The sequence below is a fragment of the Chiloscyllium punctatum genome, chromosome 17 (assembly GCF_047496795.1).
Source record: "Chiloscyllium punctatum isolate Juve2018m chromosome 17, sChiPun1.3, whole genome shotgun sequence".
NCBI lineage: Eukaryota > Metazoa > Chordata > Chondrichthyes > Orectolobiformes > Hemiscylliidae > Chiloscyllium > Chiloscyllium punctatum.
In genome coordinates, this window is record NC_092755.1 from 90178226 (window position 1) to 90203167 (window position 24942).

The 24942-nt window shown below is 42.2% G+C and overlaps 1 protein-coding gene across 6 annotated transcripts in view; it reads right to left on the reverse strand.

Annotated features, from left to right (window-relative positions):
* Positions 1-24942, reverse strand: part of LOC140488098 (unconventional myosin-XVIIIb-like) — a 483418-nt gene that overhangs the window by 248510 nt on the left and 209966 nt on the right. For all 6 annotated transcript variants that reach the window (XM_072587853.1, XM_072587851.1, XM_072587852.1 and 3 more), the window contains 2 exons: positions 23929-23992; positions 20228-20372 (listed from right to left, as the gene is read on the reverse strand). In XM_072587853.1, coding sequence (XP_072443954.1) covers positions 20228-20372; positions 23929-23992 — 209 coding nt within the window. The remainder of the gene's footprint in view (positions 1-20227; positions 20373-23928; positions 23993-24942) is intronic.

Consider the following 24942-nt stretch of genomic DNA (forward strand, 5'->3'; position numbering starts at 1 on the left):
TAAATCTAAGTTTCAACCTGAATCTAAAGAGAAAAGGCTATTTTAAAACCAGCGTTTGAAAGGGTGGCTATAGTTTGGAAAGCAAGTAGCCTGACAGTGACGTCAGGCATCGTCTGAACAAGCAGCGATTGGTTTAGGCTACAGACAATTTGGAGCTGAGGGGATGTAGGGATGTGGCTTTTGTTGGCAGCAAGAAATTGATTGGTCTATGGACTAGTGACAGCCGTCAATTAGAAAAACCTTTTTGCCTGGCAACAACAGTGTGATTGGCTCTCAGGCAAATGAACAGCTTGAAGAAAGTGAGGACCACAGATACTGAAGATCAGAGTTGAGAGTGTGGTGCTGGAAAAGCACAGCAGGTCAGACAGCATCTGAGGAGATGAAGGGCTTAAGCCCAAAACATCAACTCTCCCGCTCCTCGGATGCTGCCTGACCTGCAGTGCTTTTCCAGCACCACACTCTTAGAACTGAACAGCTTGAAGCTCAGAACAATTTACTGACATAGAGAGACTGAAGTCCAGTTCTTTCCCAGCTAAGGAGCAGTCTCCCTGTTCTCTGCAGTCAAAGGTCATTGTAAATCTGAAGAAAACTAGTTTATTGCAACAGTTGTTGTTAAGTGTTCTGAAGATGTGGGTGTACTGTACCTTTAAGAGAGTTAAAGGCAACAGAACTACCTGACAGCACCAAGTGTTCTGAAAAAAGCTATAAAGTAACGTTTTGGTCCAGAGTTAGTGTAGCTGGTTGCCTGGAGACAAAAACAGATTCGAACTAGACCAATTACTTTAAATTATACCCAAAACAAAACAAAATCTAATCAAGCTTGAATTGAATATATTACAATCTTAAGAGTCAATGACACAATCTGATGCTTTGGGAGTTTAAGACTGGACAAAATTGAACAATTGGGAGGAGAACTGCCAAGCCAACGACATCTGCAAACTGCCCAGAGAATAGCTCTCTTAAAGGTAACTTTATTGATCAATAACTTGTGAAGCAGAAAACCCTAAGTAGACAAAGATTCAACATCTGGTCAGTTTTTGAAAAGTTGAATTTTAGTACATCTTAATTGGGGGCTTTATCAGACTAGTATTGTAGCATGGAAAGTGAAAGATATGTTAGAGGAAGGAGTTGTGAATAGTTGTTAGTTAATTATTCTGTGTTATACTTTAAGAAATAAAATTGTTATTTTTACTTTAACTAGTTCTTAGCCTCTTGAATTTTCACAGATTACTGCACGGGATAAATCTTTTCTGTGTTGCTGGGTTAAATTAAGCAGGAGAGTTTGCTCCATGATGTAACAGTTTGGGGGCTCATTTTGGATTTGAACTGGTTTAGATAGATTTGAATAGATTTGGGGGTATGAAAAATTCCAGCAGATTTAAACACTTACAGGTTAGTGTCCTAGATCTTTAAATAAACCATAGGTGAGGCAATTTGTTTAGTTTTGGTGACCCATGGTTGATTAAATTAAAAGTGAGAGAAATGGCTCTTAAAATTGCTGAAAAAGTTCTAGGATTTGAAGATGATTCTCAAATTTGCCAAGAAAGTTTAGAAGGAAAGAAAACGCCATACTTTTAGAATTAGCAAATAAGTTAGATTTGGGTTTAGCCAAGGACAAAAATAAAGCTGAAAATGTTAAAGGGGTTACTCAAACATTTAGGTGTGTCAGAGAAACAGACAAGTGCAGTAGAGGTAGAAAAACTTAAATTACAATTGAGGAAAATGGAGTTAGAAGATAAACAAAGAGAGAGAAAGGAAAGACAAAGGGAAAGAAAGAGAGAAGAGAGAGAGTGAGGAAAGAGAGAGAGAATAGGTTATTGGCTGAGCAAAGAGAGAGAGAAGAAAAGGACAGAGAAGAAGAGAGAGAATTTGAACTTGAGAAGTTGTGACTTAGTCAGCAAAGTCAAGTTAGCAGGATGGAGATTAAAAGAGAAGGTGCATAAATGTCAAAACTCTGCCATATTTTGATGAGAAAGATGTTGAAACCTTCTTTATTTCATTTGAAAAATTGGCTAGGCAGATCGAGTGGTCTGAGGATTTATGGGTAATGCTAGTTCAGACTAAACTGGTAGGCAGAGAGAGTGAGGTATTTGCCACTCTGTTAGATGTTATGAAGAGGTTAAACAGGCTACTTTAAATGCTTATGAATTGGACCCGGAAGCATATACACAGCAGTTCAGAAACACAAAGAAGGAACCAGGTCAGACTTATGTTGAGTTCAAAAGAATTAAACATGGTCATTTTGATCAATGGGTGCGTGCATAGAAAATCGATAGGACATTTGAGGCTCTAAGAGAGATTATTCTGTGGGACGAGTTTAAAAACTTCCTTCCAGAGATGGTAAGAATTCACGTGGAGGAACAGAAAGTTTAGGAAGTGAGAAGGGCAGCAGCATTAGCAGATGAGTACACGTTGGTGCATAAGACCAGAATTTCATCCTGTGAGGGATAGAAGTTGGGAGAAGAGAAAATCCTACACCACAAAATCAAGAGTAGAGGGCACTGGTAAGAATTTACCACAGGATAAAAAAGAAGCCCAAGAGGATGGAAAGGAGGTGAAAGGCCTCAGGTGTTTCCATTGTGGTAAAGTGAGACACGTAAAGGCACAGTGCTGATCATTAAAGAAAGGAACTGTGGGAAAAGATGTGATAAAATAAGCTAAGTCAGTAGCCTTAGTGAAGGTAGTAAAGGAGACCCCAAGAAGAGCCGAGGAGCTGCAGGAGAGTGCCCAGCCTAGGCAGGGGCTGGGTATGGAGTTAGTTGTAGTTGATCCCTACAAAGAATTTGCCTCTGTGGGTAAAGTTTACTCAGAAAGATCGGGGGAGAAGGACAAGAAGTTATAATTTTGGCAGATACAAAATCTAACCAGTCGCTGATAGTAAGGGATGAGCAACTATGCACTCTTTCTGATCTGTTATCCGAGAGTGTGGTAATTTGTGGGATAGATGGACAGAAATTTAACATTCCCCTATGTAAGATCAGGTAGGAGTGCCAACTCAAGACTGGGGAAGTTAAGCAGGAATGATTGACCGAGTGTCAGTTCCAGGAATTCAGTTTGCTCTTGGGAATGATTTGGCAGGATCCAAGATGGGGGTGACACCCCATGTTGTGAAGAAGCCCAAGGAAGACCAAGAAACTGAGGAGTTAAAATAGAAATATCCTGGTACTTTCCCACACTGTGTGGTAACCATATCCCACTATCATAAGTCACTGCATGAAGTGAAAATGAAAGAAAAAGATGAAGGAGCTGAGGTTCAGTTAGATTTGGATTTAGATTTAGATTACAGTGTGGAAACAGGCCCTTCAGCCCAACCAGTCCACACCGACCCGCCAAAGCACAACCCACCCATACCCCTAACCTAACACTACGGGCAATTTAGCATGGCTAATTCACCTTACCTGCACATCTTTGGACTGTGGGAGTAAACCGGAGCACCCAGAGGAAACCCACGCAGACACGGGGAGAACATGCAAACTCCACACAGTTAGTCGCCTGAGGCGGGAATTGAACCCAGGTCTCTGGCGCTGTGAGGCAGCAGTGCTAACCACTTTGCCACCGTGCCGCCCATTGTGCCACCGTGCCGCCCATTGTGCCACCGTGCCGCCCATTAGTGGATACCCTGTTTGACATAATGGTGCAGGAAAAACCTGAACAGGCAGAGGATCAGACAGAAGTGTTTAGTCCTCAAAGGCTAAGAGACTTCCAACAGCAAGACAATACAATAAAAGATATACATGTGGATGCATACTCTGAAAATGAGGCAGAGAATATCTGAAAGATAATGGAAATGGAGACTACAGCAGGTTAGTGCAGAAGAGAAATAGGCCGAAGTGCACCAGCTTGTGTTGCCGGTAGCATACAGACAGGAGGTGTTACGGGTATCACATGAACTACCTGTAGGAGGTCACCTAGGGGAACAAAAGACTCAGGCTAAGGTACAAAAACATTTTTATTGGCCTGGAATGCACAAGGATGTGGTCAACTTTTGCCGTACGTGTCATACATGCCAAATGGTAGGTAAGCCACAGGCGGTAATAAAACCAGCGCCTTTGTTGCCAATTCCTGCAGTTAAAGAATCTTTCACATGGGTTGTAATTGATCGTCTACCTCCCCTCCCGAGAACTAAAAGTGGGAACCAGTAGTTGTTAACCATAATTCCTGTGTCTCCCATTTTTCTGGAGGCAATTCCATTACGGGGTATCAAGACAAAAAGAGATAGTAGAGGAGTTAGTAACTTTCTTCACACAGTATGGGCTACCCAGAGAGATTCAGTCAGACCAAGGGTCACATTTTACTGTTTAAGAAGGTTATGGATAGCTTATGTACACAGCACTCTAAATCCAGTGCGTATCATCCTGAATCCCAGGGAGCTTCAGAAACGTGGCATCAGACCTTGAAGACCATGTTGAGAGCAGGACTATCTGAACGATTGGGATAAAGGTATCCCATTCGTATTGTTTGCCTTTAGAGATGCCCCAAATGAATCTACTCAGTTCACTCCCTTTGAGTTAACATTCGGGCATGAAGTGAGAGGCCCTTTGAAATTAATTAAAGAAACATTGACAGGACTAAAGTCAGAGATCTCACACTTACATTATGCATCAGAGGTGTGGGAGAGATTAAATCGAGTAGGTGAGTTAGCTAAACAGCATCTAAAGGAGGTACAGCGTAGAATGAAGCAGGTGGCAGATAAACGCTCTAACACCCCAACAATTTCCCAAGGGGATAATGTTTTAGTACTGTTACCAGTGATAGGAGATCCATTCAAAGCCAGGTTTAGTGGTCCCTATCAACTTGAGAAAAAGTTGAATCACGCAACTATTTAGTAAAGATGCCAAATAGAAAAAAATGGTATCAGGTATGTCATGTGAAATTGTATTACACTAGAGAGAAAAAAACTGGAGAAACAGGTGTTAGTAATTACCCCGTAGAATGAGGAAACCAATCCAGAGGATGTGGATTTTGATGTGCCTCAAAATAGATTAAAAAATGAAGTAGTCCTTGAGGAGTGGGATAGGTTATTAGTAAGTTGTCTTTCTCAGGAACGTAGAATGCAGTTGAAACATTTGTTACTGCAGTAAAAGGACCTGTGTAAGAATCAGATAGGGAGGACTAATGCAGACGTAGGGAATATTGCTCTGATAAAACACCACCCCTATCGGCTTAATCCTTTCAAAACCAGACAGGTCCAGATGGAGGTGGAGACCATGCTCGACAAGAACATCATCGAACCAAGCCAGAGCGAGTGGAGTTCACTGTTTGTCTTAGTTCCCAAACCTGATGGGACTCAACGATTCTGCGTGGATTATTGGAAGGTCAACGCCATTTTAAAATCAGAGTCACATCCAGTTTCTAGATTGGAGGACTGTATCGAGAAAGTTGGATAAGCCAGTTACATCACCAAGTAGGACTTCATGCATGGCTACTGGCAGGTATCTTTATCAGAGTTAGTGAAAGAAATTTCTGCGTTTGTAACTCCAAATGTTTAAAGTGTAGCCCTTTGGAATGAAGACCACACCCCCACATTCCAAAGACTCATGAACAGAATTGTGGCTGGGTCAACAAACTGTACAGTCTATTTGGATGATGTAGTGATCTTTAGTAGGTCTTGGAAAGATCACATGGTACAGTTGGCAAAGCTCTTTGAACAACTATGAGAAGCAAAACTGATGATAAACTTAAATCAAACAGAAATCACGAAAGCAGAGGTGTCGATGGCCATCGAGGAGTTTCCATGACCAACCTTGAAGAAAGAGGTTCTTTGATTCTTAGGGCTCAGTGGATTCTATCAGAGGTTTGTTCCAAACGTCAGCAGTGTAGTGGCATTGTTAACCGATTTGCTGAAGAAGAACTCATAGTTTCGGTGGACAGAACAATGCCAGGAGGCATTCAACCATTTGAAATCAATATTAACCACCAAACCAGTTTTAGCTACACCAAACTTTCAAAACCTTTTAAAGTCACCATTGATGCTAGTGACATTGGAGTTGGAGCTGTACTCCGACAGGAAGATGAGGATGGGATTGAACTGCCAGTTGGTTACTTTTGAAGAGGATCAACATCCACCAAAGGAAATACTCCACGATTGAAAAAGAGCTATTGACTTTGGTAATGGCTTTACAACATTGTAATGTGTATGTCACGAACAATGTGTCGGAGGCAGTTGTACATGGTTGACCACAATCCGCTTACATTTTTAGAACGCTTTAAAGACATGAATATAAGACTATTTTGTTGAAGTTTTATGTTACAGACTTTTAATTTTAAATTCATACATATTGTGGGTTGTAAGAATGTAATTGCAGATGCGTTATCGCGGATTTAACTGATTAAGTTTAGATTAAATTTGTATTTATTTAATGTTATATATATAGGTACATGGGAAGAAATTAAGGTGAATTTATATTAAAGTTATCTGTATGTTAGGGTAATGTGTTTAAATATAGAAAAAAATGAGACCATCTTTTTATTTTGTTCGCTTTTTCTTAAGGGGGGAGGTGTTATGAAGATGTGGGTATACTGTACCTTTAAGAAAGTTAAAAGCAACAGAACTACCTGACAGCACCAAATGTTCTGAAATAAATTATAATGTAACCTTTTGGTCCAGCAGTTAGTGAAGCTGGTTTCCTGGAGACAAAAACAGATTTGAATTAGGCTAATCAGTTTAAATTATATCTCAAAAAAAAACAAACTCCAATCAAGTTTCAATTGAGTATATTGACAATCTTAAAAGCCGAGGACACAATCTGATGCTTTGGGGGTTTAAGACTGGAGAAAATTGAACAATTGGGAGGAGAACTGCCAAGCCAACAACATCTGCAAACTGCCCAGAGAGTAGCTCTCTTAAAGGTATGTTTATCTATCAGTAACCTGTGAAGCAGAAACCCCTAAGAAGAAGAAAAGAAGATTTGACATCTGGCTGGTTTTTGAAAAGTTGAATTTTGGTAAATCTTAATTGGGGATTTATTGGACTAGTATTGTAGCAGGGAAAGTAAAAGATAGGTTAGAGGAAGGAGTTGTAAATAGTTATTAGTTAATTATTCTCTGTTGCATTTTAAGAAATAAAGTTGTTACTTTAACTAGCTCTTGGCCTATCAAATTGTCACAGATTACTGCACAAGATAAATCTTTCCTGTGTTGCTGGGTTAAATTAAGCAGGAGGGTTTACCCTCTATCGTAACATAAGCTATAATTTATAACTACATCACTGACTTTTTACAAGTCTACCTGTCACCTCATATTCCTTACCACTCAGTTGAAGGGACTGAAAAAAGATGACTGATGCAATGCACTGGCCAGAAGTAGAGTTATCAAGTTCATCTCACCAGCAGTACCTGGGAATAAAGACCACTGAACTGTCTCTGCAGAATTTCCCCTACCTATAATCTGTCTATTTGTCTGTCTGTGCATATGTAAGGGACACGGACAGGAGTGCAAGCTTATAAGGGCTTTTAATTAATAGTATATGCTGATGCCTTTTTTTAGATTAGATTACTTACAGTGTGGAAACAGGCCCTTCGGCCCAACAAGTCCACACCGCCCCGCCAAAGCATAACCCACCCATACCCCTACATCTACATCTACCCCTTACCTAACACTACGGGCAATTTAGCATGGCCAATTCACCTAACCTGCACATCTTTGGACTGTGGGAGGAAACCGGAGCACCCGGAGGAAACCCACGCAGACACGGGGAGAATGTGCAAACTCCACACAGTCAGTCGTCTGAGGCGGGTATTGAACCCGGGTCTCTGGCGCTGTGAGGCAGCAGTGCTAACCACTGTGCCACCGTGCCACCCATGACCGTGCCTTATGACTGTTTACCTATAAATAGAGTCTAATAACGGGTAATAAACAGTGATTATTGTTCAGTACAGAAACCTGGTCTATGTATTCTACTAACCTGAGTCTGAAAGTCAGGTACATTGGGGAAGTTTTGGTATTTTTAAACATTTGCAGCAATTTTGGGAATAGTTGTGCTTGATTTCCAGTGCACTACTCCAGCAAGTCAGAACAACAAGTAGCAGCAGAACTGATGCTCCCTCTGGTCTACCCAGTAGCAGAGTACAGCTACATCACTTGACTGAGGAGCTGCATGTTAGATATTCACCTCAGGGAAGTCATAAGGATTATTTTTGGGATGTTGAGACAAACACATCTTGGGTGGCTTCAGATATCCACACAGAATTCATCCTCATCAGACAACATGACTTACATCTAATGAAGCTCTCCTATTGACACAGGACCTCAAAAAAAAATGCACTCCCATTTCCATCTGGAACACAGGTCACATCCTGAAGATTGATGGCAGTCCCATCTCTTCCCAGGAGTCACAATCATCACTGACCACCCAAACCTGACAACTGACCAGTTTCAACTTTCCATGGAAAATCTGGGCAACCTTAACCTTAACCATAACCAGCTGGAGGACAGGCCAAGGCTGATGTGGGTCATGGGCCTCATAAGTGAAAGGCAAGAACCAAATGACTGTGGTATTCTGAGTCAGACCATGAGTGAGCTCCTGCCCTGATAGAAACATCTCAACTAGTTACAGTGTCTCAGTAGAAGCCATTGAATGGATTGCTCACCATGCCTCAAACCATTCCAATAAAATAAACCCAAATGCCTTTTGGAAAGTTGTTACTGAATCTGCTTCATCACCCTTACAAAGCAGCATATCCCCGATCACAAAAACTCGCTGAGTAAAAGAAAAATCCTCATGTCACTTCTGGTCCTTTGCCAATCATCTTATATAAGTGCCCTCTGGTTACTAGCCCAATGGTCAGTGATATCTATTTATTCATTATCTCAAAAGCTTTAAAGATTTGCCATATAATTGTGAAATCTGCTCTTGAAAATTGCTTCTGTAAGGACAGCAATCTCAGTTTCTATTATCTGTCTGTAATGCGCTTAGAAATGAGGGATTTGGAAGGTGATGTAGATCTCGCAATCGAACCTTTCCTTTTAAATTACAGAAGGGCTCAGAAGGTTGGATGCTGAGAAAGTTTTCCTTTTGTGGGTGAAGCCCTGAGCAATTTAGGCTAAGAAAAACAATAGCCACCAACAGATCAAACAATGTCATTTGGTTCCATGGAAGGGGCTGAAACTGGTCTTCAACAAAAGCAAATCAGCAGCTATGATTGAGGAAGGAATAGAGGGAAACAGAAGTAGGATGGGAAGAGACAAGTGGAGGTGAGGGGAAGGAGCCTCCATGTAGATTATTCTTCATTCTTTCATGGCATATGGGCAAGGCCAGCATTTGCTGCCCATCCCTCGTTGCCCTTGAATGGAATGCTTGGCAAGGGCCATTTCAAAAAGCAGATTAAATGCCAAGCACATTGCTGTGGGTCTGGAGTCAGATCGGATCAGACCAGGTAAAGATGGCAGATTTCTCTCTCCATTACTGAACCCAATGGGTATTTACAACAATCAATGATAATTGTCAAGGATACTATTACTGAGGCTAGCTTCATATTGAGGATGTATATGTTGAATTCAGGTAGCACCAGCTGCCATGGGGTGATTTGAACCCATGACTGCAGAGTAATAGCCTACAATGCTTAGTCTAGTAACATTCCCAAAATGTCACTGCCTCTCAAAACATCACTACAGCCATGTGGGGTCAAATGAGCTGTTGTTGCACTGAAGATCATTTAACCTCAGTCTGTTTTGGTCTTCCAATGGGAGAGACCACAGGTCAACAAAAACACAGATCTCTCCCTCTCTTGCTCTCTCCTGAAAACATATAAAATTGTGGAGACATGACTGAAGTATAGTTGGCCTTTAAGTGCGGGACTGTTATGATGCCAGATGATTTTGTCTCAAGTGAAGCTGCCTCTTATGTGAATGGACTGCAATGTAACTCAGGGAAACATCAGGCATTCAACTGGAATTGTATTGCATTGATACAGCGAAATGAAGACTCGGGGCAGTGGACAGCAACATCAATAATATTAATGCAATTGCATTCCACAAACCATGATCACTGATACAATTCACTTCAGCCCTGCGGGATGTCAGTGACCAGAAACTTAACTGACCAACCATAAAAAAAAGCAGCACACGAGCACTTGAGTACATTGCAATGAGCGTCTCCTTCCCTAGGTGGCTCAAACCCTCTCTATTTCTGGGGTGGGTTCATTTCAGAACTGTAATGGTGTTCATGCTGTGGCAGTATGTTCCAGCCCTTAAATGGTATGGTGCAGAGGTGAATTTGCATTTGCAGACACATTCTATTTTGTTCAAAAAGCACACAATATGTAGGCAGTCAGTCAATGGGACATTTTATAAGTTCTTACTTTGGAAATAGAACCAGTCTGATTCGAGACAGACTCTAACCTCATACCTTTAATGCATTGTCTGAGGTGAGATGTCACTTTCTTTTATACTGATAAAACCTTCAGTCATCTCAGGGATGTAACTCAAAAGAAGTACTGGGATTTACATATTACTCAATTTAAACCTACATTCTAAGTGATTAAAGACTTAACAGGTTTGTTCAATACATCACATCAGTTGTCTGACACTTTGATCTTTCACTATAAATTCTGTGTCCTATGAACCTGCCCCACTAGTCACCTGATGAAGGAGCAACACTCTGAAAGCTTGTACTTCCAAACCTGTTGGACTATAAACTGGTGTCATGTGATTGTTAACTTTGAATAATGTGGGCAATGCAAGTCCATTGGCAAATTATATCGAGATTGGAAAATATGAAGAAAAAAGGTTGATTTCCCACCCAAGGTTTGAAAGGCAGGGTGAGAATCTCATTAGTGAGAGGTCTGTTTACACATATTAACATCTCATTATTATTTATTCTTGTCTTAGTTCCATGCAGATTCCTATTCTCCCACTTGGAGGTGAGAAATAGATGGTGTCAATTCCCAATCCAGAAGTCACAGCTGATGGCTCCAGAACACCACTTGTTCCTCCAGGAAACAGGATGTTTTTGACCTACAGGTTATCACAGTGGGGGATGGATGAGGAAGGTTAGGAGCAGACTTTAAACAAGGTTAGGAATTTTAATTTTGAGTTAGCAGGGAAGACTTGCAGTCCAAGACAGACAGTAAGAATGGGGATGAGAGGTGAAAAGCAATGGATATTGGAAACATAAGAGGAACAGAGTTTGTGGAGCAGGGGAGATGGGCTGGGAATGCACAATCTAAAGGCACGGATAAGGGTTTCAGCAGCTGATGAACTGAGGCAAGAGATATTACGCAATGACAGAGAAAGTAGACTGCATTTTCGATTGGAGATTACACACTTTGGAAACTCAGCTGGGATTTGAGTAGCATGGCAAATAACCTGAATCCTGGTTTACAGTCAGATGCTCATCCAGACTTAGCTTTGCCTTAGCTGAGGGATTGACAATCTGACATGTACATTGTTATTTTTGTATCTAGCCTATTTGACTCAGCCACTGACCAATTAAATTCGCTGAAAATCAGAGGAAAATTGCAATTTGATGAACTTTAGATTATGATTGAATCTGATGCGTCGGTTTAATTATATGGAAAATAAATCCAAAGACGAGGGAAGCGCAGCAATAAATGCCCTTTCCCTTGTAAAGCAGCCTTGTTGAGCATTGAAGATCTAAGCTCTGTGCATAATCACATCATACATTATGCATGCCCTTATGATGTGTCAATGTGCATATCGATACAACCTTCCCTAGGGAAAAATCCTCTCGCCAATTAATTTTTTTCTTTAATCTGAAAACAGCTAAAACAATTGGTCTGGGAAGTGGTTTGTAATAAACCAAATTACAAAACAGGAAAGTAGCTTTCTACCTGGGTGCCAGTCCAGGCTGCTGAGCTGGATTTTAATCCCAGTTATCCCTCCGTCCTAGCCCCACAGAACTTCAGGGAAAAACTCCAAAACACATTTCAAAACAAATGCTCTCGTTAGCTCCTTCATCAGAACTTTATGATAAAATTAATTAACCCTAACCCATCAGCAAGTAATGATACATGAAATTTATATATTTATGGAGCTTGAGGAAGTGAGACAACAAGTACTTTTGTATGAATGTGTTTTAAATCATTTTGATAGATGCCATATGCATTGTAATTGTAGAGAATGTAGTCTCCACACCCTACATCCCCATAACAAAGTCATCCTTGAAACTATAGCAAGAGGTGTTTTTAATTACCAGAATCTGAATAGGGTTCCTCTTAATTTCAGCTTCCCACCAATTCAATGGATCTTATAAAATCAGTTTACCCACTCAACTGAGATATAAGATGCTGCTTTAGACATGTTTCTCTGGTTCTCAAAGTGATTATCGAAACCCTGTCCATCACAGAGCTGCTCCAAATTAGGGTGCAGGATGGGATCAAATTAAGGAGATAAAGCCATCTCTGCTGAGTCAGAAGACCCCTGGTTATGCCATCTGCCTTGTGACACTGGGTACAGTAAATAGCTACAGTCCATTTGTGGTTATTGGCATCTCTCTCTGTTGAAGAGAGGCAAGTGGTGATATAGCTTAAGGCCTATTACTCTGGAACAAGCTCACGAGGCAAAGAGTCATAGAATCATCACTGGGTGGCACGGTGTTTAGTGCTACTGCCTCACTGCAGAAGGGACTCAGGTTTGATTCCATCCTCGCCCAACAGTCTGCATGGGTTTCCTCTCACAGTCCGAAGATGTGGAGGTGAGGGTAGATTGGCTATGCTAAATTGCCCATATGTCCAGGGATGTGCAGGCTAGGTGGGTTAGCCATGGGAAATAAGGAGAAAGTGAGGACTGCAGATGCTGGAGATCAGAGTTGAAAAATGTGTTGCTGGAAAAGCGCAGCAGGTCAGGCCTGGAGGAAGAGCGCCTCATCTTCCGCTTAGGAACCCTCCAACAAGGGATAAATGCAGATTTCTCCAGCTTCCTCATTTCCCCTCCCCCCCATCTCAGTCCCAGCCCTCAGACTCAGCACCGCCTTCCTGACCTGCAATCTTCTTCCCGACCTCTCCGCCCCCACCCCCTCTCTGGCCTATCACCCTCACCTTAACCTCCTTCCACCTATCACATTCCCAACGCCCCTCCCCCAAGTCCCTCCTCCCTACCTTTTATCTTAGCCTGCTTGGCACACCCTCCTCATTCCTGAAGAAGGGCTTATGCCCGAAATGTCAATTCTCCTGCTCCTTTTTTGCTGCCTGACCAGCTGCACTTTTCCAGCAACACATTTTGTAGCCATGGAAATGCAAGGTTAAGAGGATTAGTCTGGCCAGGATGCTCCACAGCGGGTCAGTGTTGACTCAATGGGCCTGCTTCCACACTGTCGGAATTCTATGAGCAAAGACCTTGACAGTCTATCAGGGCCATTAGCATCAGTCCGCCCACACACAAGTCGTCTCACAAACTTAACTGATCCACACTATTGTGCCCTTCTTTGTAAAGAGCTAGGAACTAATTTTTTTGTGACTATGTATTTTGGGGTGCCACATTCACTGTCGCACTGCAGAAATGTGTCTACATGGTCTACGTGGAGAGTAACAAGGCAAAAGCTCCAGTTTGCTGGTAGGTGATAATGTCTAACCTGTGGGAACCAGCTGATTGGCCTAGATATTATAAAGAAACTGCTGGTGGGCTTTGCTGATGACACATATACACACACATGTCCATGGAGAGCACTTCAATCAATTCTCTTGAACTCGTTTTATTCTCTCAGTGGCACATCACCTCCAGTCTCAACAAAACTTTGCAACTATTAATTCATGCCCCAGCACAGCATGCACTCAATTACTGTCAATTACTTGAAGTAATCACACTGCCTTGTTTCAGTTTTACTTTTAACAGTTTAAAGAAAAATTAAAGTGGAAACAAATTGCTGGAGAAACTCAGCCAACCTGGCAGCGTCCATGGGGAGAAAGTAGAATTAACGTTTCGATTCCAGAGACCCTTCCTCGGAGCAGGACGTTAACGTTGTATTCTCTCTGTAGATGCTGCCAGACCTGCTGAGTGTCTCACCAGAAATTTCTGTTTTTGTTTCCGACTTCTAGCATCCGCATATCTTTTGATTCTTTTTTGGAAATTAAAGACCACTTCCCACCCTCCCTCTTCAACACACCCCTACCCCTCAACAAGAAGGCTACCCCCCTAATCAGGGAAGAGGTAAGATACCATTGAAATTTAATTTTTTAAGGGTGAGGTAAGTTCAGTCAATGCTACCAAGAACACCTAGAATACACACAGTAAGGATGTACAAAGTTAAAAATCACACAACACCAGGTTATAGTCCAAAAGATTTAATTGGAAGCACACTAGCTTTCAGAGTGACGCTCCTTCATCAGGTGATTGTGGAGGGCTCGATCGTAACACAGAATTTATAGCAAAAATTTGCAGTGTGATGTAACTGAAATTATACATTGAAAAATTGATTGTCTGTTAAGCTATTTCAATGTTTAATTTCAGTTACATCACAATGCAAAATTTTGCTATAAATTCTGTGTTACGATCGAGCCCTCCACAATCACCTGATGAAGGAGCGTCACTCTGAAAGCTAGTGTGCTTCCAATTAAACCTGTAGGACTATAACCTGGTGCTGTGAGATTTTTAACTTTGTACACCCCAGTCCAACACCGGCATCTCCAAATCACAGTAAGGATTGCAGCATCTGTGTGTATTCTATGTGAGGAGACAGTAGCTTTATTTCACAACTCTTGCTGCTCTCCTGCCCAATGATTCACTAGCTCGGAGTGTCTGCTGCTTCTAAAGTCCTCCCTTCTCTCCCTTCTCACAAACAGTGATGTGTCAGAAACGGACATCAGCAGATGGAATTTCAGCTGTGAGCCTGTTCTGTACATTGTCCTTAAGTATTCATGCACATCCCTTAAGGTTTCTGAAACTTCTATTCAACATACATCTGAGAAACATTGCTGCACATCCAAGATATTGATGGTGTAAGAACATTTTGTAATCATGACATCCCATTTAATTGCAGCGGTAGCCTGTTTAAATAATTAACTAGAGAGAACCCATTGTAATCAATTGTGCAAATCACAAACAAGATGTCGATCTCCATTACCCAGCTTCATTGTTGATGAATCTCGTTTTTAACCTAACATGCATTGCATAAAAATCTTGTCATCTAACTTGATTAGCGTTGTCCTGATTTTTAATGATGGATTATTACAGCAATGCAAGGAGAGTTCTGCTTCCGTTGGATGTTGTTATCTCTTCCTTTATGAGTATCTGTCCTACACTGTCTCAACCCAAGGTCTTTTTAGAATGTTTTTATCAACACCGTCTCCTAGTCACAGGGATTAGGGATCCTAATGACTCAGGACTCTAAGGTGCAGAAAGATCACTCCATATAAAGTTGTAACCTGTCTTCTACTTCTAGTTTGGAAATATCACTTAGCTCTAAGAGTCAAAAAATCTGAATTGCCCCTAACAATTACCAAGCATACAGTAAATACAAATCAACTGCACAATAGTCATAGAATCCTTACATTGTGGAAGCAGACGTTTCAGACTACTAAGTCCACACTGTCCATCTGAAGAGCATCCCACCCAGACCTATTCCCCCACTACACCACCCCTGTAACCCTATATTTCACATGACTAACCCACCTAGCCTTCACATCCCAGGATACTACAGGGCAATTTAGCATGGCCAATCCGTCTAACCTGCACACCTTTGGACTATGGGAGGAAACTGGAGCATCCCGGAGGAAACCCACGCAGGCACAGGGAGAATATGCAAACTCCACACAGTCACTTGAGGGTGGAATCAAATCCAGGTCCCTGGTGCTGTAAGGCAGCAGTGCTAACCACTGAGCCACCATGCCACCCCATTGCTGGTGTGTTATGTCCCATAGCTAATATGCAATACATGTTTGAGGCACATGTTCATGATAAATCACTAGCATGTGGCCTGAGGAGATAAAGGTCTCAGACTCCATCTTAACACAGACCACTTGAAGCATGACATGCTGAATGCTCTTTGTAACAAAATAGCCTCTTTGGTTTATCTTCCCCAGGCACAATGTGGTTGCAATATTTACAAATGTTTGTAAATAACAGTGAGCTGTAATAAATGACCATTCATTATTCATGTCTAGTTCTCCTTTATCTAACAGGAGATAACAGAAGGATTGCCACCCCAGTTGAAATACCCTGCTATTTATTCCAACACTGTTGCATAAAACCACTCTTAAGGGATTCCCTCAGCACAGTAACACCTTTTAGTTCAAACTCTGAATGGAGTGGGTGGAATGGAGATGGAAAGTAGCAGCACCTAGGCAATAATTGTTGATTCATATTGTGTACTCTGTGCTGAAAGCCTTGATGATGAAAAGAGGGGTAAGGTGAAATGGGACTGGGGGTGGTGGATAAACTCCTGACTTGACAGCCAATCACTTGGTGTTCAAAATTAAGTTTTGCAAAGATTGCAGCAGACCCCTCCATATTGGATGGTTCAGCACAGCATACTGACCGTACTGTCACAGACGAAACAGTAATACTATTCCGACAGTCCTACACTGAGCCCCGCTCTGACACAGTCTGTCATAGCATCAGTAAAACATGGATCTATCACAGACACTACATCATTCATTTAAATTAACCTTTTCAGGATATATTTCCACAGTTTTCCAGGATGTGCAGAGCATTGTGAAATTCTAAACCCTTCACAGGGGATCAACATCCCAATACTTGTCCCTGTTGAGGTAGAGTTTAATGAATCTAGAGATGAGCTTCTCAGGTAAGCTGTGCTGTCTCAGTGAACTGCACTATCACTAGAATTCTACAGCTCGGAACATGTCACATGAACATAGATAATCAACTGCTGCAAAGTCAGGCCTGAATTTGTGTTTCGTCATGAAGACCTCAGGCTAGAACATGATCGTGTTGGAATGATGGATCCTCGCCACAACAGGATCTGGTTGGTCCTGTGTGGTAGAGGAAAGGTTCTTGTCTTAAACAAAATGTGGCTTATCACATGATTAGATTCCCTACAGTGTGGAAACAGGTCCTTCGGCCCAACCAGTCCATACCAACCGTCCAAAGAGTAACCCACCCAGAACCATTTCCCTCTGACTAATGCACCTAACACTATGGGCAATTTAGTATGGCCAATTCACCTGACCTACAAGTCTTTGGACTGTGGGAGGAAACCTACGCAGACACGGGAAGAATGTGCAGACTTCACAGACAATCACCCGAGGCTGGAATCAAACCTGGGATCCTGGTGCTGTGAGGCAGCAGTGCTAACTACTGAGCCACCGTACCGCCCTATAAACTAACATAGATTAGATTAGATTGCCTACAGTATGGAAACAGGCCCTTCGGCCCAACCAGTCTACACCGACCCACCCAGACCCATTTCCCTCTGACTTTACACTATGGGCACTGTGATAGCAACTATGTAGGAGTCAAGTTGGTACATTAGGCATTGCTACTGGAACTACAAGGGAAACCTTAATGCTTGGTTTCAATCCTTCTAGATCCAAAACCTTCTCTTTGTGACTCCATGTGACATTATTGTATTGGCTGGCGCTTCATGCAATCCTCAGCATTAACCTTTTAGACCCTCACCCTCATAGAAACGTCACCTCCCAATAAAGAATGCAATCAAATTAAACTTCATCGTTAAGCCTTTATATTTCAGGTCACACTGATGAATTGTGAAATTAAATAAATATGAAATGTAATATTCATAAGCTGTGTTCATTATTAACTGCTTTCCCTGCGACATTAATAATAAATTTCTGATTATAAAACATGCAGTTATATTTATGACCTACCAATGAGATGGCAGCTTCATGGTCATTAAAGGGGACTTAGGCGGTGACATTTTTTCCTGTGTAATTCAGCACCGCATTTCTTTGTGAAAATATGAGCTGAAGTAATGTGAGGGCCGTTTGTAGTTGCAGTGCTACCCTTCTTACAATCAATGCCAAACCTTGCCTGCTGGATCATTGTTTCTGAAGCTCAGAATACAAAATGTTATCAGGAAATGAATAAACATACCAGCGTCCCAGTACATGCTGAAGCCAGCAAAGGAACACTGGCTGTATTCCAGAATAGAAATGACATATATCTATATTGTGGTCCCATGATCAGCATTATTCCAGGGCTCTGGTACTATTTCCTTGCACTCTCATTGTCAAAGAGGTGCATTAGTGATAATTAAAGATATATTAAGTTAACCTGAAGAAACAGCTCACCCTCCAAACAGTACATTTGTTTATGGTGCCCACATGAATAATTATGTTTATTCCCTTGCAGAAAATGAGAACCCCAGTCGAACACTGGCACCTCCAAATCATAACGTTTTTGCAAATCATACGATACTCTTTCTGAGGAATGAGCTTCGACTGTATTCCTAAAACAACACTGACTTTACATTTAATACTATCACACCCATGTTCACTTCACACGATACAAAACACAATCAGTAATACATCCTAAAGGAGACATTTTATTATGGCACTTGATGCACTTGAGGCTTTCTACATAACAGCCTGTGCAACATATTATAAAAATCTGGGCTGTTGTTGGGTCACATACCTTGAGGTTTATTTGCAACACTATTTACTTAGACAATAGCAATTTCACAGACTTACACACACAGCACGGATTGCTCTATCCTTACTAACATTACATGACACATATGTAACCCAACTGAATGCATTGACTCCATTACACCGAAAATGCCTGAAGGCGAGGGACCTTCTTAGCACTGGAATGTCACATCATGATGTCATTTAACTGTCTTAAAGGTACAGGGCCGTCTAGTCTGGAATTTGTGCCACAATAGATCACTCCACTAATACTCATGATTTTATCATTCAGGTGGAAGCAGTTAATAATTCTACAGGAGACATCACAAATGACTCAGGAAAGAAGAACCTTATCTGAGCCACAAATACCAAAGCTGTATTTACTCCAGTTAGTTGAAGTGCTGCCCTGTAAGTTATAACTGATTATCCAATCAGAACATGTAGCTGTCACAAACAACATGTAACTGGTACTTGGGAGAAGAGAAGAAGCTAATCAGACAAAAAATAGAATGTTTGCATTCGGTTTATATACTGTAGTTAGGTTTTGAATGGGTATTGTCCTCCCCCTGTGCACTACATGACAGACTGTGGATAGGCTCTGAGAAAAGGAAGAAAACTTTCAATCAGAGATTAATTAAGTCAAATGTGATTTGATCTACACATAATTGGGATTGTAAACTATCAACGTGGCACAGTTGCTCAGTGGTTAGCTCTGCTGCCTCACAGCACTAGGGACCCAGGTTTGATTCCAGCCTCAGGCAACTGTGTCCAATTTGTACATTCTGCCTCTGCGTGGGCTTTCTCTGGGTGCTCTGGTTTCCTCCCACAGGCAGTGTGGATTTTCTAGCATTCAAGTTCAGAGGATAAGAGAGAAGCAAATTAGGCCTTTATTTCAAAGGGCATGCAGTATCAAAGCTGGGAGATCGTGCTAAAACTATACAAGTCGGCCCACATCAGGGATATGTAAAGGGCTTTTGTCCCCTTATTTAAGGAAATAAATTATTGCATTGGAGGTGGCCCAAAGTAGTTTCATTCAGTTGAGACATGAAGGGATTGTCTCATGAGCAGAGACTGTGTCCATACTCCCAGAGGTGTAGAGGAATGAGGGGAGGCCTTATCAAAACAGCTAAGATTCTTAAGAGGCTTGAAACCGTAGCTATGCAGAGGTAGTTTCCCCTTGTGGGAGAGTCTAGTGCCAGACAGCATAATCTCAGAAATAAGGAGTCATACATTTAAAACAGAGATAAGGAGGAATCCCTTCTCTCAGAGAGTAGTGAATCTGTAGAAGTCTTTACCTCAGAGGGCTGTCAAAGTTGGGTCATTAAGTATATTCAAGGCTGAGATTTTTAATCAGTGAGGGAATCACAGGTTTATGAGGAAAAGGCAAGAAAGTGGAGTTGAGGATTATCAGATCAGCCATGATCTCCATTGAAAGATGGAACAGAGACGACGGGCTGAATGGCCTAATTCTGTTCCTGTATCTTCTGGGTCTTTTGAGATTTCCACAATTTGCTTTTGCAACTAATGCTTCAAATTTTGTTTTCACAACTTACAAAAGTAAACCTCTTGATCTACACTCCAGTTATGAGTCTGATAACGCCAGAAGCTCTCAATAAAACCACTTGGAAATTATGGGAAAGTTCAAAAGTAGGTTATGGTCTTCCTCCAGAGCTACACCCTGTCTGGATGGCATTATCTTTACATGCCCCACCCTGTCTGGATGGCATTACCTTTACATGCCCCAGCAGCTCCAAGGTGGTAGATGGCTGCCAGTACGTGCCAAATGGCCATTTGCTCTTGTGCTGTGAATCCCAGTGTCTCCATCGCTGCCTGTAGTCTGCTAAATGCTGAGGATGCTCTCTGCCTCTCCTCTCCCTGAAGTGTAAGAAAGTGAACATCATTATCGTCATCGCATGAAATCAAATACCTGCTCGGAGATCACAACTTTAAGAATCTTCGCAATTCTCCTCATTATGAACAATAGATATGAATAAACATGAATAATAGAAAAGCACTTTAGAGTCATAGAGTCATACAGGTGTACAGCACTGAAACAGACTCTTCGATCCAACTCGTCCATGCCAACGAGATATCCCAACCTAATCTAGTCCTATCTGCCAGCACTTGGCCCATATCCCTCTAAATCCTTCCTATCCATATACCCATCCAGATACCTATTAAATGCTGCAATTGTACCAGCCTCCACCACTTCTATACACGTACCACCCTTTGCACGAAAAAATTGTCCTAGGTGTCTTTTATATCTTTCCCCTCTCACCCTGTGCCCTCTAGTTCCAGACTCCCCCACCCCAGGGAAAAGACTTTGTCTATTTATCCTATTTTATAATTTTATAAACCTCTATAAGGTCACCCATCAGCCTTCGATGTTCCAGGGAATTCAGTCCCAGCCTGTTCAGCCTCTCCTTATAGTTCAAAGCCTCCAGTCCTGGCAACATCCTTGTAAATCTTTTCTGAACCCTTTCAAGTTTCACAACATCTTTCCGATAGGAAGGAGACCAGAATTGCATGCAATATTCCAACAGTGGCCTAACCAATGTCCTGTACAGCCACAACATGACCTCCCAACTCCTGTACTCAGACTCCGACCAATAAAGGAAAGCATACCAAACGCCTTCTTCACTATCCTATCTACCTGCGACTCCACTTTCAAGGAGCTATGAACCTGCACTCCAAGGTCTCTTTGTTCAGCAACACTCTCCAGGACCTTATCATTAAGTGTATAAGTCCTGCTAAGATTTGCTTTCCCAAAATGCAACACCTCACATTTATCTAAATTAAACTCCATCTGCCACTTCTCACCCCACTGGCCCATCTGATCAAGATTCCATTGTAATCTGAGGTAATCTTCTTCGCTGTCCCACTACACCTCCAATTTTGGTGTCATCTGCAAACTTACTAATTATACCTCTGAAAAGTAGAGGACTCGGCACCGATCCTTGTGGCACTCCACTGGTCACAGGTCTCCAGTCTGAAAAACAACCCTCCACTACCACCCTTTGAGCCAGTTCTGTATCCAAATGGCTAGCTCTCCCTGTATTCCGTGAGATCTAACCTTGCTAACCAGTCTCCCATGGGGAACCTTGTTGAACATCTTCCTGAAGTCCTCATAGATCACATCTACCACTCTGCCCTCATCAATCCTCTTTGTTACTTCTTCAAAAAACTCAACCAAGTTTGTGAGACATGATTTCCCACGCACAAAGCCATGTTGACTATCCTGAATCAGCCCTTGCCTTTCCAAATACATGTACATCCTGTCCCTCAGGATTCCCTCCAACAACTTGCCCATCACTGACGTCAGGCTCACTGGTCTATAGTTCCCTGGCTTGTCCTTACCACCCTTCTTAAATTGTGGCACTACGTTAGCCAACCTCCAGTCTTCTGGCACCTCACCTGTGACAATTGATGATACAAATATCTCAGCAAGGGGCCCAGCAATCACATCTCTAGCTTCCCATAGAGTTCTAGGGTACGCCTGATCAGGTCCTGGGGATTTATCCACCTTTATGTGTTTCAAGGCATCCAGCACTTCCTCCTCTGTAATATGGATATTTTTCAAGATGTCACCATCTATTTCCCTGCATTCTATATCTTTCATGTCCTCCTCCACAGTAAACACTGATGTAAAATATTTATTTGGTATCTTTCCCATCTCCTGTGGCTCCACACAAAGGCTGTCTTGCTGATCTTTGAGGGGCCCTATTCACTCCCTATTACCCTTTTGTCCGTATTGTATTTGTAAAAACCCTTTGGATTCTCCTTAACCCTATTTGCCAAAGCTATCTCATATCCCCTTTATGCCCTCCTGAGGGAACTCTTAAGCATCTTCCTCCTATCTTTATACTCTTCTAAGGATTCACTCGATGTCTACACCTGACATATGCTTCCTTCTTTTTTTTCACGAAACCCTCAATTTCTCTAGTCATCCAACATCCTCTACACCTACCAGCCTTTCCTTTCACTGTAACTCCTTCATTTACAGACTGTTCTTATACAATGTACTGGGTTTCTGTAATACAGCTTTCTAGTCCATTATTCTAACTTCATTTCTCAAACCCAGATGGCAGGGGACCGCTAATACCAGTGTCACTTCATTATGTTATTACTTTCGTTAAAGGTAAAAGGATTCAGCAGCTATCTCAGTCTGCAGTTGTATGACTGACATGTGGCTCGTCAGCCCCCTGTAGACCACCCAGAAAGGATGGACAGCCTGATCACTGAGGCTGAATGTAGACTTGCATTCACAACACTCTGGGTTCCCTCTGGACTTAGCATTTGAGCTGCAGCCAGTACAGACAATGGATTCTTCCATTTGTTATTATCTTGTTAAAGGTTTCCTCCCTTGCCAAGACCCATAATGCTTATCAATAGGAAAGTCAAGGATGAGGAAAAGCCAGTTGGCCTGATTAAACTCCTTTTGCTGTCTCTTTTTTATCATACTTAACATTCATTCAGCTGTCAGGCCTTGGATTGGTGTAGCTGCAATAGCATTGAAGAAACTATCCAGGGCAAAGCAACCCCATGTGACGGACACCCCAACAAACACCTCCAACATTCCCTCCTTTTACCATTGGTGCACAGGGTGCCCCATCTATGAGCTGCATTGGCACAACACTCCTCCAGCAGCAGCGTCCAAATTTACAACACTACCACCCAGAAGGATGAGGGCAGCAGATACATGGGAACACCAACCCCACGGGTTCCCCTCCAAGCCATTCACCATCCTGACCAGCAAACACATCACTGTTCCTTCACTATCACTGGTTCAACATCCTAGAATTCTCCCCCTGACAACATTGTGAGTGTAGCAGTTAAACAAAATGAATCACTACCCCCTTCACTGGAGTAATTAGGGACAGGGTAGTCCCTATATTATGTATAGTCTTGCCAATGACTGGACCAGTTCAGGAAGCTGCCTTTTCAGGGTGCAGTTAGGGAATGGGCAATTAATGGTGGTTTTGCCGGTGAGACCCACATCCTGTAAAACAAGACACGTCAACACTGACAATATTATAGAATGAATATGTAATTCCTCTCTCAATAAATTAGACAAGCATCTTGTTCCCCACAGAATATCTGTAATGAATATTTTGAAGGGGATTATAATGAGGAGCATTCGGAGTTTTCCTATCTAAAGAGACAAAGTTTCAAAGGGTGAGATCAAAATTGCAACGTAAAATATATGGGGCTCATGATCAACTGGGAATAAACATACTGCAGAGTGAAATGTCTTCCTCAGCGCCATGAGGATTTCCTGACTGTGCCCCTCACATTGTGCTGCCTGGCACCGTTGTTATGTACCCCTGCCCGAACCATACCAGGCCTCTGGTACATGTCTGCCACATGCATGAGAAAAACCCACCATCAGCTGCTTCCTCTGAACCACAACACAGTCCTCAGCTTCGCTTACCTTTGCCAATGGTAAAATTCCAAATATCTGACTGTCTGCCATCTGGTGCAAATGCAGCTCAGTCCTGTTAAAGAAAACAGAGCACACAATCAGTGATGTGGTTACTGCCCACAGAACCAGGGGCATCAATGCCAAACATCCACCCACTTCAGCAGGTCTGTCTGATAAATGACCTTAAAGCTAATTCAATTCATTTGATTCAATTCGTGCCAACTCACCCAAAGCCACTTGATTGCCCAACTCCACTTCCATCTACTAGAGTATTGGTGCAGGAAGTAGAAAAGCAACAACAATAGCCTGCATTTAATTAGCATCTTTAACATTGTAAAACACATTTGCAATTTGCTTGACAGGAGTGTGACTAAGCATAATTTTACACCGAGTCGCATAAGGTGACCTTAGGGCACAAAGTCACGGAATTGTTACAGCACCAGCAGAGGCCATTTGGCCCATCATACCTGCAATGGCTCTTCAATTGAGCTTCATTACCCAGAGCCAATCTCCTGCTTTCTCCCCACACCCTTGCAAACAATCATCCAATACCTCTTGAATGTCTCAGTTGAACCTCTCTCCCCCACATCTCCAGACCCTGACGATGCACGGTGTGATAGAGATTTTTTCATTCTCACATCACATTGAATCTGTGTCCTCTCACTCTTGTTCCTTTTACCAGCAAGAAGAGCTTCTCCCTATCTACTCTCTGCAGTCCTCTCATGATTTTGAAAAACCTACCTACAAATGTTCATGGAAGTGAAAGGAATGTCTTTCAGGCAGAAGGAGAGGTGGAAATGTTTCAGGAGGGAATTACTGACCTCGGGTTCAGGCACATGTGGGCACAACTGCTGACAGTGGAGGAAAAGGCCAGAGATCTCCCAGAGTTGTGGGGCTGGAGGAGATTACAGAGATATGAGGCCAGAGAGGGATTTGAAAACAAGGATGAGAATTTTAAAATCCAGGCATGGATTGACCAGAAGCCAATGTATGTGAGGAAGTGCAAGGAATGATGGGTGAATT